The sequence below is a fragment of the Prosopis cineraria genome, unplaced genomic scaffold, assembly GCF_029017545.1.
Source record: "Prosopis cineraria cultivar Desert tree isolate PC_DT_omini unplaced genomic scaffold, ASM2901754v1 PC14, whole genome shotgun sequence".
In the NCBI taxonomy this organism is placed as follows: domain Eukaryota; kingdom Viridiplantae; phylum Streptophyta; class Magnoliopsida; order Fabales; family Fabaceae; genus Prosopis; species Prosopis cineraria.
The window spans coordinates 4,520,185-4,533,185 of NW_026555345.1; the positions used below are offsets into that span (position 1 = coordinate 4,520,185).

The window sequence follows — 13,001 nt, forward strand, 5'->3', positions numbered from 1 at the left end:
AATTTTTTTATCCTCTCATTCTCTCTCTTCTCTTTCATGCTGAAAACTTTCAAACATTATTTGATTGCTTGGTTAGGTGAAAGGGAGAGAAAATTTTTAAAATTTTTCCTTCCTTCTCCTTTAAAACCTCCCCTCTCAAATTGTGGGGAGCCTCCTCCCCTTTTCCTCTTTTTTTTTTTTTCCTTCTTGAACCAAACAGAGTCTCAAACACTTTGTACTGAAACTCCTTCTTTTATTTTTAACAATTTGATGATGGGGATTGATGAAGAATGACGAAGTGGGCAAGAGAGGAAAGAGGGGGAGGCAATAAAGGTAATGTCTTAGTTTGAACTTTATAGGAGAGGGGTGAGGGGAGGAAGGAGAGAGAAGGAGAGGAAAAAATATTAATAAAAAATTAATACTAAATAAAAAAGTAAAAAATTTGAAAGTAAGCGCCACTAAAAAATATAAACACAAGGAATGATGAGGTAATAAAATAATTTTTTTTGAAGTTAAAGAATATTAATAACTCATAATTAAATTTAAAATTATTTATAAATCTTCGCATACAATTTAAAAATAAAAATAATTCTAATTAATATAATTTTTTAAGTTTTATTAATTTTTCAAATCAATTTTTTACTATATCAAATTGGATTGGGTTTGTCCAGATTAGATTGGACAACCAAACTTCTATACAACCCACAATATACATAACACTAAAACCTCATTTCTTTTTCTTTTCTTTTTTATGGGTTAAGTTATATTAAAATGGTTTAAGCTTGTAATCTTTTTTACTTACACTGCAACACACTCTAATCCGGGTAACCTTCTATGCGATGATATCTTTTTATTATTATTATTATTATTATTATTATTATTATTATTATGTGTCTATGGTTGAATACAATCAGATATTAAATTAGGCACATCTCCTAACTAACATAATATTTTTTTAGTGTATGAGTACGTGTTAGGGAACACTTGTCTGTTTGGAAAATATTAATTACTTTATATTTCAATGAGAAAGTCGTTTAAAGATATCTTCAAGATATTAACAATCTGATGGGTTCAAAGCTCAAACTGAAGCAAACAAAATCGGCCGTAAAAGTGGGCCCAGCTTAATTGACGGCCTTGGTTTCATCAAAAGACGTAGCAGTCACAGCCTTTGACTTTGACTTTCTTCATGCCCTCAATGACTTTTCTTCAACTGTGCCTGTCATCTTTATGCAGGGCATGCTCACCATCCCTCTCAGAAAGTATTCAATGCCAACATCTTCAATCTCAAATCACAATCAAGCAACATGAGAACGAAGAATCATTCTTCACCATCTCTTGGGCTCGCTTTTGCAGTTGCAACATTGATTCTGACAGGATGGTTCAAAGAGATCAACGGCTCATATTTCAGGATCAGCGAAGCCACCATAGATGACATCCAGAAGGCTTTTGCAGAGAACAAGCTCACCTCAGCGCAGCTGGTAGACTTCTACATGGAGAGAATCAGCAGCTTAAATCCCATTCTTCGCAGCGTGCTGGAAGTGAACCCCGACGCTAGAGCTCAGGCGGAGGAAGCTGATCGGGAGAGGGGGCATCCTCTGCGTGCCTCCTCACGGGGACCACTCCATGGGATCCCGGTGCTGCTCAAGGACAGCATCGCCACCAAAGACAAGCTCAACAACAGCGCAGGGTCGTTTGCATTGCTGGGTTCGAAGGTTCCACGTGATGCGTGCGTGGTGGCAAAACTCCGGCGAGCAGGCGCCGTCATACTCGGCAAGGCTTCTCTCACTGAGTGGTACGGCACTCGCTCCGCCATCGTGCCTCAAAATTGGTGCGCCAGAGGCGGCTTTGCTCTGGTCTCTTCTCTTTCCTTCTTTCTTTCTCTCTCACCATCTTTTTTTTTTTTTTGACCAACTCTCTCCCACCATCTTTTGGTTTGGTAAGAAAATTTGTTCCTTTAAGAATTTGTACGTTTTAAAATAATTTTATAGCTAAGTTTTTAACACACACTCTTTTTAACACCTTTTTAAGTAAAATTTTAAATATTTCTTAAATATTTTGAGGCTGATTAATTATATATACTGATAATTTTAATCAATTAATTCAATGACAGTGTGTGTGCGTGTGTGAATTCATAGATTAAATTAAAACAAGCACTTCATAGGTTGACCTAATATTATATTGGAGACTGGTTAAAAACATTTGCGCGCAGGTTTATTTGTCCCAAACCAGGATCACATTTATTGTCATATAAGTATTTAACACATACACAAAAGTAATTGCTTCAAGTTTTTGAATTGGAAACATGCAGAATCCTTACGTGCGAACAAATGAGACATGTGGATCAAGTTATGGATCGGCAATATCAGTGGCTGCAAACATGGTTGCTGTTTCTTTGGGCACTGAAACTGATGGCTCCATCATCTGCCCGGCTGATCGCAGCTCCGTCGTTGGCATCAAACCCACTGTTGGTCTCACCAGCAGGGACGGTGTTGTCCCAGTTTCACCTCTTCAAGACTCTATTGGGTACATATATCCTAATACCTTCACAATATGCAGCTAGCGCAGCCTTGTCCTGCTTAGTTTGAAACAATTAATGAATATAGTAAAATTTTCATTGAATTGAATGTTTATACGATGACACAGGCCAATATGCAGAACAGTGTCAGATGCAGTTCATGTGCTTGACGTGATTGTGGGGTATGATCCCAGAGATGAAGCAACACATTCTGCTGCAGAGTATATTCCTCAAGGTGGTTACAAGCAGTTCCTCAAGAAGGAAGGACTCAAAGGAAAGAGACTCGGAGTTGTGGGGAATCCATTTTCTTTACCCTATAATGGATCCCTCGCCATTTCTGTCTTTGAAAATCATCTCAGCAAGATGAGGTAGCAATACAAACAGTTCTAGCTATGTCATTGATCTCTTGAGAGCTTCTTCATAGCCTAGATTTTTACTATTTTGTGAACATTGAAGGGAAAGGGGTGCTTTTGTGGTGGATAATTTAGAAATAGCCAATATCAGCATCATTCAGGATCCTTTTCAAAATGGAGAAGTTGTAACCATCTCAGCTGAATTAAAATTGTCCATCAACAACTATCTCAAGGAACTCATTTCCTCCCCCGTGAGGTCACTAGCAGATATTATTCAGTTCAACTTGGATAACCCAGATTTGGTAAGAAGAAAACACAAATTTCTCTATAGTTTCACTTTTGAAACTTCTCCCGGACCTGATATATATATATATATATATATTGCAGGAAAAGACCAGAGAGTACGGGCAGGATTTGTTTATATTATCAGAGAAGACCAATGGAATTGGTGAGAAAGAAATGGAGGCTATGAAGAAGATGGCTCAGTTATCTGAAGAAGGGTTTGAGAAGATAATGAAGGAGAATGAATTGGATGGGTTGGTGACGTTAGGATCTGATGCTGCTACAATGCTAGCCATTGGAGGGTATCCAGCGATCACAGTGCCAGGAGGGTACGACCAATCTGGAATGCCCTTTGGGATATGTTTTGGAGGCTTGAAAGGATCTGAACCAAAACTCATTGAGATTGCTTTTGACTTTGAGCAATCCACTAAGGCAAGGAAGAAGCCTCCTCCTCTTCACAAGAGTACCGTCTGAAATTGCATATGTAGCTGCAAGTATACGTTACCTACGGAGAGATTATTTACTCATCCCGTGAGAAATAAACAGATGTATTGTTGAGTTATAAAATAAAGAATGTTGGATGTATTATGAAATTAAGAATAAATAATTACATGCACTTTAAATTCAGAATATATTAAAATATTAATACTATTTTTCTAATTTTATACTTTGTGAGATCTACTATCATTTAATCAAAAGAATTATTAACAAGCAATTTAAACATGCATGGGTTCCCAGTAAAATTTTATATGAAGGTTGATAAAGGAAGTGGGGGTACCAGAAGCGCTGTAGACAAGACTTCCTATATCAAGCTCTTGGCACCATATTATATTATATATCCTCATTGTCAACAACAGAATTAAGAAACCCACTATCTAAAGACTGTAGCTGATTAATTTTCATGATCGTTGCTATGAACAGAATTGTATTCCAAGGAAATATAAAAATACTACCCAAGACATACCAAAGTCAAAGCCATGTTCAAACTCAGATGACAATCCATCAGAAACATGGCAACCAAGCATTTGTCGCAATATCTCCTTTTCACTGTTTTCCTCGTTAAAGTCATTCTCACAGCAGGGTGGGTCACAGAGATCAATGGCTCAGATTTCAGCATCACCGAAGCCACCATTGATGACCTCCGCAAGGCTTTTGCAGATAACAAGCTCACCCACCAGCTGGTTGAGAGGATCAGGAGGTTCAATCCCATGCTTCGCAGCGTACTGGAGGTGAAAGAAACACATTGATCTTCAGCAGAGCATCTACCTCAAGGTGGTTGGTTGTGAATTATATTAAACTCTGTCCATAAAGGTGCGCCCATCTTAGAAGTGTGCTGTGATATCCAAAAAAGGAGACGTGGAACTTGGAGTCGTTGACTTTCTTCATCCGCTCGAATGACTTTAAAATCTGACATAAAGCATTCACCGCCATGATCTTAAAACTCAAATGATCACAACTAAAAGCATGAGAACGAAGCATTCTTCACCATCTAATGCGTTCGCTTTTGTAGTGATAATAGTGATCATCCTGACATGTTTGGTCAAAGAGATCAAAGGCTCAGATTTCAGGATCAATGAAGCCACCATAGATGACATCCAGATGGCTTTTGCAGAGAACAAGCTGACCTCCAAACAGCTGGTCGACTTCTACTTGGAGAGGATCAGGAGCTTCAATCCCATACTTCGCAGCGTACTGGAGGTGAACCCGGACGCGAGAGCTCAAGCGGAGGAGGCTGATGGGGGGAGGAGGGATCCAGTGCTTGCGTCCTCACTACGGGGACTGCTCCACGGGATCCCGGTGCTGCTCAAGGACAGCATCGACACCAAGGACAAGCTCAACACCAGCGCAGGGTCCTTCGCGTTGCTGGGCTCCGAGGTTCCACGTGATGCGCACGTGGTGGAAAAACTGCGGAGAGCCGGCGCCGTCATTCTTGGCAAAGCTTCTTTGTCGGAGTGGTACGGCACCCGTTCCACCATTATGCCTCGGAATTGGTGCGCCAGAGGTGGCTTTGCTCTGGTCTCTTCTTATTCCTTCTCTTATTTCTTTCATTTCACCATCATCGTTGCGTTTTTTTGTTTTTGGTGCATATCATCTGTTGCTTTTTTTTTTTTTTGAGCAAAAGGTTTTGTCGCTTTATGAATTTGTATTTTTAAGAATCTTTCCACCAAAAATAAGAATTTTTTTGGGTTAATTTTATTCTTGACCCTTGCGATCCAAAATTTGTCTTTTAATTAGTAGCTGAAAATTAAGAACTCTTGCTTAGTTGAAAAAGATCGAGGGAACGAGAGAGGGGGTAATTTTATCATTACTGTGGGGGGGGGGAGATGATTGTAAATTGACATATATCCTTTTACGTTATTTTACGTTTTTTATTTTATAAAAATATTTATATCATTATATCAGATTCTGTTTTTAATTTTTGAATCTAAAAATCTTTTACCTAATTTATTTATGATATTCGGCCAAAAAAGTTATTTATGATATTTTTTGTAATATTTTTTTAAAAAGGTTATTTGATTAATTTTAACATATTATCTTATTAATTTTACTATACTTTTTAATAGAAAAATATATCAGGGTTGGAATTGTGTGTGTGTGTGGGGGGGGGGCTGCTAGTGATAATCAACAGCAAGATAAGAAGTTGAGTTGTGTTTTTTATTTAACTGAAGCAGTGATATTCTTGAAATACGGCAAAATTAATAAGGATATTTTAGTTATAAAATTTTCCTCCCTGAAAATCCCAAATTGGGGGAACAAAATAAGGGGAGGAGAGAAGTTGGTCAAAAAAATTTAAGGAGAGAGAAAAGAGGGAGAGAAAATGGAGGGGGAAAAGTACGTAGGGTGAAATAATTTTCTCTCCTTTTATTCGGTAAAGTGAGGGGAAAAAAAGGAGAGAGGAAAACAGTTAATTTCAAATGAATACTATTTTTTTATAACATTCAAATGAGCAGTATTAATTTTTCTATTTTTAGGAAAATATGTCTACTATAAAACTTATCATTCTTCCATGATATTTATATAACTTTGTTATTTTTGAATATTGACAAAAAATATGAATATTATATAAACATTTTATTTTTGAATCCCCTAATTTTAAATACTCCTTTAATATTTTGAGGTTAATTAACTTGATAATCTTAATCAATCAAAGTCATAGAACAACATTCAGAGATCAAATGAAAGCAAATACTTGGAGCAGAACGTAGAAGCTTTAGTGAGTTGGACTGGTAATTAATAAAATTTGCGCTAGGTCGGATTTCGGGAAAGCGATTCAAAGTTTTTGCATCTGATGTGGAAACATGCAGAATCCTTACGTGAGAACAAATAATACATGGGGGTCAAGCTATGGATCAGCAATATCAGCGGCAGCAAACATGGTGGCCGTTTCTTTGGGCACTGAAACCCACGACTCTATCATCTGCCCAGCTGATCGCAGCTCCGTTGTTGGCATCAAACCCATCGTCGGTCTCACCAGCAGGTCCGGTGTCATCCCAATTTCATCTCGCCAAGACACTATTGGATATAGACACAGACACGGCTTCCCTTTGCTTGCTTGGTTTGATTGAAATGAAGAGTTATGCATTTGATCGACGCAGGCCAACATGCAGATTAGTGTCAGATGCAGTTCATGTTCTTGACGTGATTGTTGGGTTTGATCCCAGAGATGAAAAAACGCATTCTGCAGCAAAGTTTATACCTAAAGGTGGGTACAAGCAGTTCCTCAAGAAGGAAGGACTGAGAGGAAAGAGATTGGGAGTTGTTAGGAATCCATTTTCCAAACCGTATAATGGATCCCTTGCCATTTCTGGGTTTGAACATCATCTCAACACCATGAGGTAATTAGTAATACAAATAACAATAATCTGTTTTAGCTTTCGTCTGTTGTCAGTTTTGATTATATATATATTGTGATGTGATGATGTGGAAATTGAAGGGCAAGGGGTGGAACTGTGGTGGATGATCTGGAAATAACTAATATCAGCATCATTCAGGATCCTTTACGAAGTGGAGAAACTGTAGCTCTCGCTGCTGACTCAAATTGTCCATCAACAATTATCTCAAGAAACTCATTTTCTCCCCCGTGAAGTCACTAGCAGATATTATTCAGTTCAATCTCGATCACCCAGATTTCGTTACCATCATATTCACTTTTCTGTATATATATATATATATATAGCAGTAAATACATATGATGAGCTGCAATATTTGAATATGCTGCAGGAAAAGACCAGAGAGTTCGGGCAAGACTTCCTTTTTGTGTCAGAGAAGACTAATGGGATTGGTGAAGAAGAGCTGGAGGCTATAGATGGGTAAGTTATCTGAAGAAGGGTTTGAAAAGGTAATGAAGGAGAATGAATTGGATGGGTTGGTGATGTTAGGATCTGATGCGGCTACAATGCTAGCCATTGGAGGGTATCCAGGAATCAAAGTGCCAGGAGGGTACGACCAATCTGGAATGCCCTTTGGGATATGTTTTGGAGGCTTGAAGGGATCTGAACCTAAACTCATTCAGATTGCGTTTGACTTTGAGCAGTCCACCATGGCAAGGAAGCCTCCACCTCCTCTTCACAAGACTGTCTGAACTGAACGATTGCATTTATAGCTGCCTTATAAGTTTTATACTCATTTGGTGAGACATAAATTAAACAGATGAATTGTTGATTTTATAAAAAGAAAAGAAATTTTTGGATGTATTATGGAATTTTGAATTAAATTACATGTATTATAAATGTGTAATAAAACTTTCAATCCCTCAACTTTAATTTTTTTCAATTTGGCCATTTAAATTTATCTCAATTATCGATTTGGTCTTTGTTATTTACTTAAGAGGTAACACTGTTAAAATTTGCTGACATTAATAATAAAATATGGATGATAGTTGTACAAATTAATGAAAAAAAAGTATAATTACGTAGGTAGAAAAAAAAATACTCAGAAATTAAAAAAAAACAAAAGAACTAACAAAACATAGCATAAGAGATTAGAATAAAAAAATTAAACAATATTGAGGATTAATTGTTCTCATTTTACTACATATATGCATGCTAAGTCATCAAAATACTATATATATTTAATTAATTGGTGAGTAAATTATTTTTTAAAAAATTTAAAGGACTAATATAATAATTTAACAAAATATAAGAGACCAAATTAGTAAAAAATTTAGTTTGAGGGACCAAATTGATAATTGCAACAAACTTAAGAGACTAAAAGTTTTATTATCCTCAGTATAAACTTATATATAATTGAAGATATATGTCACGAACACCATATAATATAATTAAGCACGATAGCAGAGCAATTTTAGTTCAAGACATAGCAAATTTATATATATAATTAATTTTTTTGGCCAATATATATATATATATATATAATTAATTTGGTGTGACTAAAAATGACTTGAAAGAAGAGTAAGTTCATTGAAGAGGTGGAAATGAAAGTTATCTGAGGAACAGAATTGAGATAATGTAATCAAATCAATTTACTGGGGAAACGCTTTGGGATGGAAGAAAAAGGATGAACTAGCATAAATTCAAAAACTTTCTGTATTCCAACTTATCCTCTCAGACTTCTAAGTGAGTATAAATTTAATTATGCATTACGTAAAATTATAATAATACTTTTATCAATTGAAATTTTGATCCAATTAATGTAATGAGTTGAAAAGGGGAAATTATTTTAAATGACAATTTTGGAGGTACGGTAGATAATGAGTTTGTAGTAAATCCTATGGAACAACAGGGTTTAAATGGATCTGTGATGAAGATACATCATCCTAGTAGACCACCGAACCCCATCCGAAGAGGTACTGTCCAGGCTTCAGGTATAGATGGGGAAACGGAGATGCAAGATCAATCCTTTGAAGTTGATGTTGAAAGCTTACGGGGTGAGACTGGTACGGCATTAGGTACTGATATGGAGGGGGTTAATTGAGACCCCACAGGTATTTGTACTTCATTGTATATTTATTTTTGTTGATGGAAGTACTAGCTTAGAATTGTCGGGAAGCAGCTGCTAAATGTTTCCCTAATAAACTTAAGGATTTGTTAAGACGCAAGAATGTGAATATTTTGATTCTTTTTGAAACAAGGGTTAGTGGTGTTAAAGCTGATAGGATCTGCAAGAAAATTGATTTTTCTAATTGGTTACAGGTTGAAGCAACTGGATTCTCTAGTGGTATCTAGCTTTTGTGAAACACAATTTCTGTTGAGAGCAACTATTGTTGCTCTAATACCTAATTGTTACATGTGAAGGTTAAGGACTAGGATACAGATTTTTCATTTGATTTGTCTTGCGCGTGTGTGCAGAGAAGCATTGGCTAGTTGTGTTAGAGGGCTGTGGTTAGCAATAGGGGATTTCAATGCTTATTTATCTTATGAAGACAAATGTGGAGGTGCTGCGCCAAACTATGCTTCTATGAAGCAATTTGGAGAAGGGATTAATAAGGCAAATCTTTTTAAGATAGATTTTGTTAAGGATTGTTTCACGTGGGAGAATGGCTAATCAAGGAGCGGACTAATTGGGTGGTCTTGAATAGTGCTTGGTCTTCTACTTTTCCTAATTTTAAAGTGTTCCATATTGGTAAATTTGGTTTGAATCATCAACCCTTATACATTAAGGATTCTACTATTCAGTAAAGGCGAAAGGGCAAGCTTATCTTTAGATATTAAGCTACATGGTTCCTGGAGGAGGGCTTTATGGATGTTGTCAATCATAGCTGGAGCATTGGTATTTGGAGTGATAAAGTTAAAAAATTTGTGGTAGCTACGACTAATTGGAATAAATCTAGAGTTGGAAACATTCTAAGGAAAAAGAACAAATTATTGAGGAGACTTGAGGGTGTTGATGCTGCGAGAAGAAGGAAGGACTCACAATACCTTAAACAAGTAGAAGCTGACCTTTAGAAAGATTATAATATAGTTCTACCTCAAGAAGACCTACTTTAGTACTAAAAATCTAGATATAAATGGCTTAACTGAGGGACAAAAATATTAGATTTTCCATGCTACTACGAAAATCCACGGGAGGAAAAACAAAGTAAATGCCCTAAGAGATGATTTAGGTAACTGAGTTTTTGATAATGAGAAGTTGAAAAGTATGGCTTTGGATTATTATAAGAAGCTCTTCAAGTTTGAACCTTCCTACTAGCCACTAGTTGTATCTCATAAAATTTATCCTTCACTTAATGAATTGAAGAGGGCAAAGTTGGTATGAGAACTTTCAGATGATGAAATTAAGCAAAGCCACTTTTGATTTAGGAGCTTTCAAGGCTCCAGGCCTGGATGGTATCCAAGCTATTTTTTTGTTAACAATATTAGGAATATTTAAGAGCCTTGATCTATGATTTGGTGAGAAAGATTTTTCAAAACCCCAAGAGAGTCAAGGAGATCAATGGCACGCACATTGTCCTCATACCTTAAATTGATCACTTAAAGTGTAAGAAGGATTTTCAGCCTATATTCCTCTATAATGTTAGTTACAAGATTGCATCTAAAATTATTGCCAATATAATTAAAGGGATTATGAACAACATTATTGGTGGCCACTAGAGTAGTTTCATTGCAGGAAGACAAGGTAGTGATAATTTCATTATGGCTCAAGAGGTCATCAATACCATGAAGAGGAAATCAAGTGAAAAAGGTTTTGTTGCAATGAAAGTAGACCTCGAAAAGGCATATGATTAGCTTGAATAGCTTTTTATCTGTAGGCACCTTGAAGAAGTGGGTTTTGGAGATCGGTTGTGTGAGATCATTACGGCTTGTGTTAGTACTCCTGTCACTAAACTTCTTTAGAATGGAGAAACTACTTTGGACTTTGTCCCTACTAAAGGCCTACGACAAAGGGATTTGTTATCACCATATATATTCACTTTGTGTATAGAAAAGCTAAGCCACATTGTTGAAGATGCGATCTCAGGAGGTGAATGGAAATTGATATATCTTGTTAAAAAGGCCCTCAACTCTCGCATTTGTTCTTTGCTGATGACCTTGTACTATTTGGAGAAGCAACTCAAAGACAAATGGATATCATGGACAAGTATATGTCTTACTTTCGTGCTAGCTCTTTCTATCATGGATATCATGGAAAAAAATTGAATAAGGCAAAAATTAGGCTTTTTATCTCTGTAAATATGAGTTCACAAAGGAAACAAGTGTTTAGTCATAAGTTAGGAGTTAGGCTGAATGAGGACTTGGGGAAATATTTAGGCATCACCCTTATTCACAAGAGGGTCACTAACAACCTCTTTGTCCCCATTTTAGAGAAAGCTAGAAAAAGGATGTCAGGTCAGAAAAGTTACTACCTCACAATGGCAGGGAGATCTATTCTTGTTAAGTCTGTCCTTTTAGCTCTACTGTCTTATTTTATGCAGACCATCCTTCTTCCCATGAGAATTTTAAATGAGCTTGAGAAGATTAGTTATGGTTTTCTTTAGGGAGATAGTACTGTGGATTAAAAATTACATCTTATCTCTTGGGATGTATTGCAAAAACACAAGGATTTAGGTGGCTTGGGCATTAAAAATTTAAAATTTCAAAATAAAACTTTCATTTGGAAATTGTGCTAGGGTTTGTCAACTAATGATAAAGCCTTTTGGGTACATGCTTTTAAAATCCAAGTACAAGTGTAATGATGGGGATATTCCTAAAATTAAGAAAAGAGCAAGGGTATCTATTATATAGAGAAGTAGTGTGAGAGTTTGGGAGTCTTTCCAAGATGGTTTTGGGAAATATATAAGGTCGGGAAGTAATACCCCTTTTGGTTTGAGAGGTGGATTCCTAATAAAAGCCTTTAATTAAGTTTGTTGAATAGGATATAGAGCTCATTGATATTAATAGATGTGTAACAAACTATGTTCTTCCTTTGGGTAGATGGTATACCCTTAAAATGAAGCTTTGGCTTCTAGATCATATCATAAACATCATTACCAGCTTGAGAGTCCCTTGCGAAGAGAGAGGAGAGGATAAACACTTGTGGATTTATTCTGATAATGATAATTATTCTGTTAATTTTAGTTATTTTGTTCTCTTTACAGGTAGGGAGGACCATAGAGATCCCATTTGGCATAACATTTGGAGATGGAAAATCCCTGAGAAGATCAAAACCATTTTCTAGTTGATGGCACATGATTGAGTACATACAGCAGAGCTACGGTAACAGCAAGGGCTAGTAGGTGATGGACAGTGTCCTTTAGGGTATTCCACAATAGAACACGTTTTGCACCTTTTTCAGGATTGCCCACATGCCAGGAAATAGTGGACCATATCTATTTGTTTAGACATTATAGATAATTTTTTTAGTTTGAATAGAAGGCAATGGACCTCACGAAATTTAAAACACAATGCTAGAAATCATTTCACTGGAGTTGTTTCTTGGAATATTCTCTTTGCTTATACTTGCTGGAACATTTTGAAGGATAGGTGTAAGGTTGTTTTTCAAACAGGGAAAGGAGATTCTCTGGATGACCCATATTCTTTCCTTTTCAAAGTGGCTACAGACACTAAAATTTTTGCTAATTTTGACAACCACCATAGCCTAAGGTAGGAAGATTGTTTTCATTTTCCAAGAGTCGATAGCATTAGATTGGAGACGGATGGATCAGCTCTTGCTAATGGGCGTAGTACGTGCGAAAGACAATTGAGAGACACAACTGGTAATTGGATTTTAGGCTTTACTCAAAAGCTAGACCATGTTCTGATTGGCATTACTGAAATTCTTGGTATTTTACATTGGCTGAAATTATGTTGGAAGAAAGGATTTAGAACTGTGGAGATCTTTTGTGATAGTGCGCATGCTATATCAATTATCGCACCTGACAACCATAGCTATCACCTCTTCTTTGATATTGTTCAAGGTATTAGAAGAATGCTATT

General features: G+C 36.5%; 1 protein-coding gene and 1 pseudogene across 1 annotated transcript; both read left to right on the plus strand.

Annotated features, from left to right (window-relative positions):
* The first annotated feature begins 1,215 nt into the window (after positions 1 to 1,215).
* LOC129293826 (probable amidase At4g34880) lies at positions 1,216 to 3,712 on the plus strand. Its single transcript, XM_054931940.1, has 5 exons — positions 1,216 to 1,832; positions 2,288 to 2,502; positions 2,623 to 2,862; positions 2,951 to 3,149; positions 3,235 to 3,712. The coding sequence occupies exons 1-5, from the start codon at positions 1,284 to 1,286 to the stop codon at positions 3,601 to 3,603; spliced, it is 1,572 nt and encodes a 523-aa protein (XP_054787915.1). The 5' UTR covers positions 1,216 to 1,283; the 3' UTR covers positions 3,604 to 3,712.
* An 879-nt stretch (positions 3,713 to 4,591) lies between these two features.
* Positions 4,592 to 7,846, plus strand: LOC129292008 (probable amidase At4g34880; annotated as a pseudogene).
* Positions 7,847 to 13,001: the final 5,155 nt, after the last annotated feature.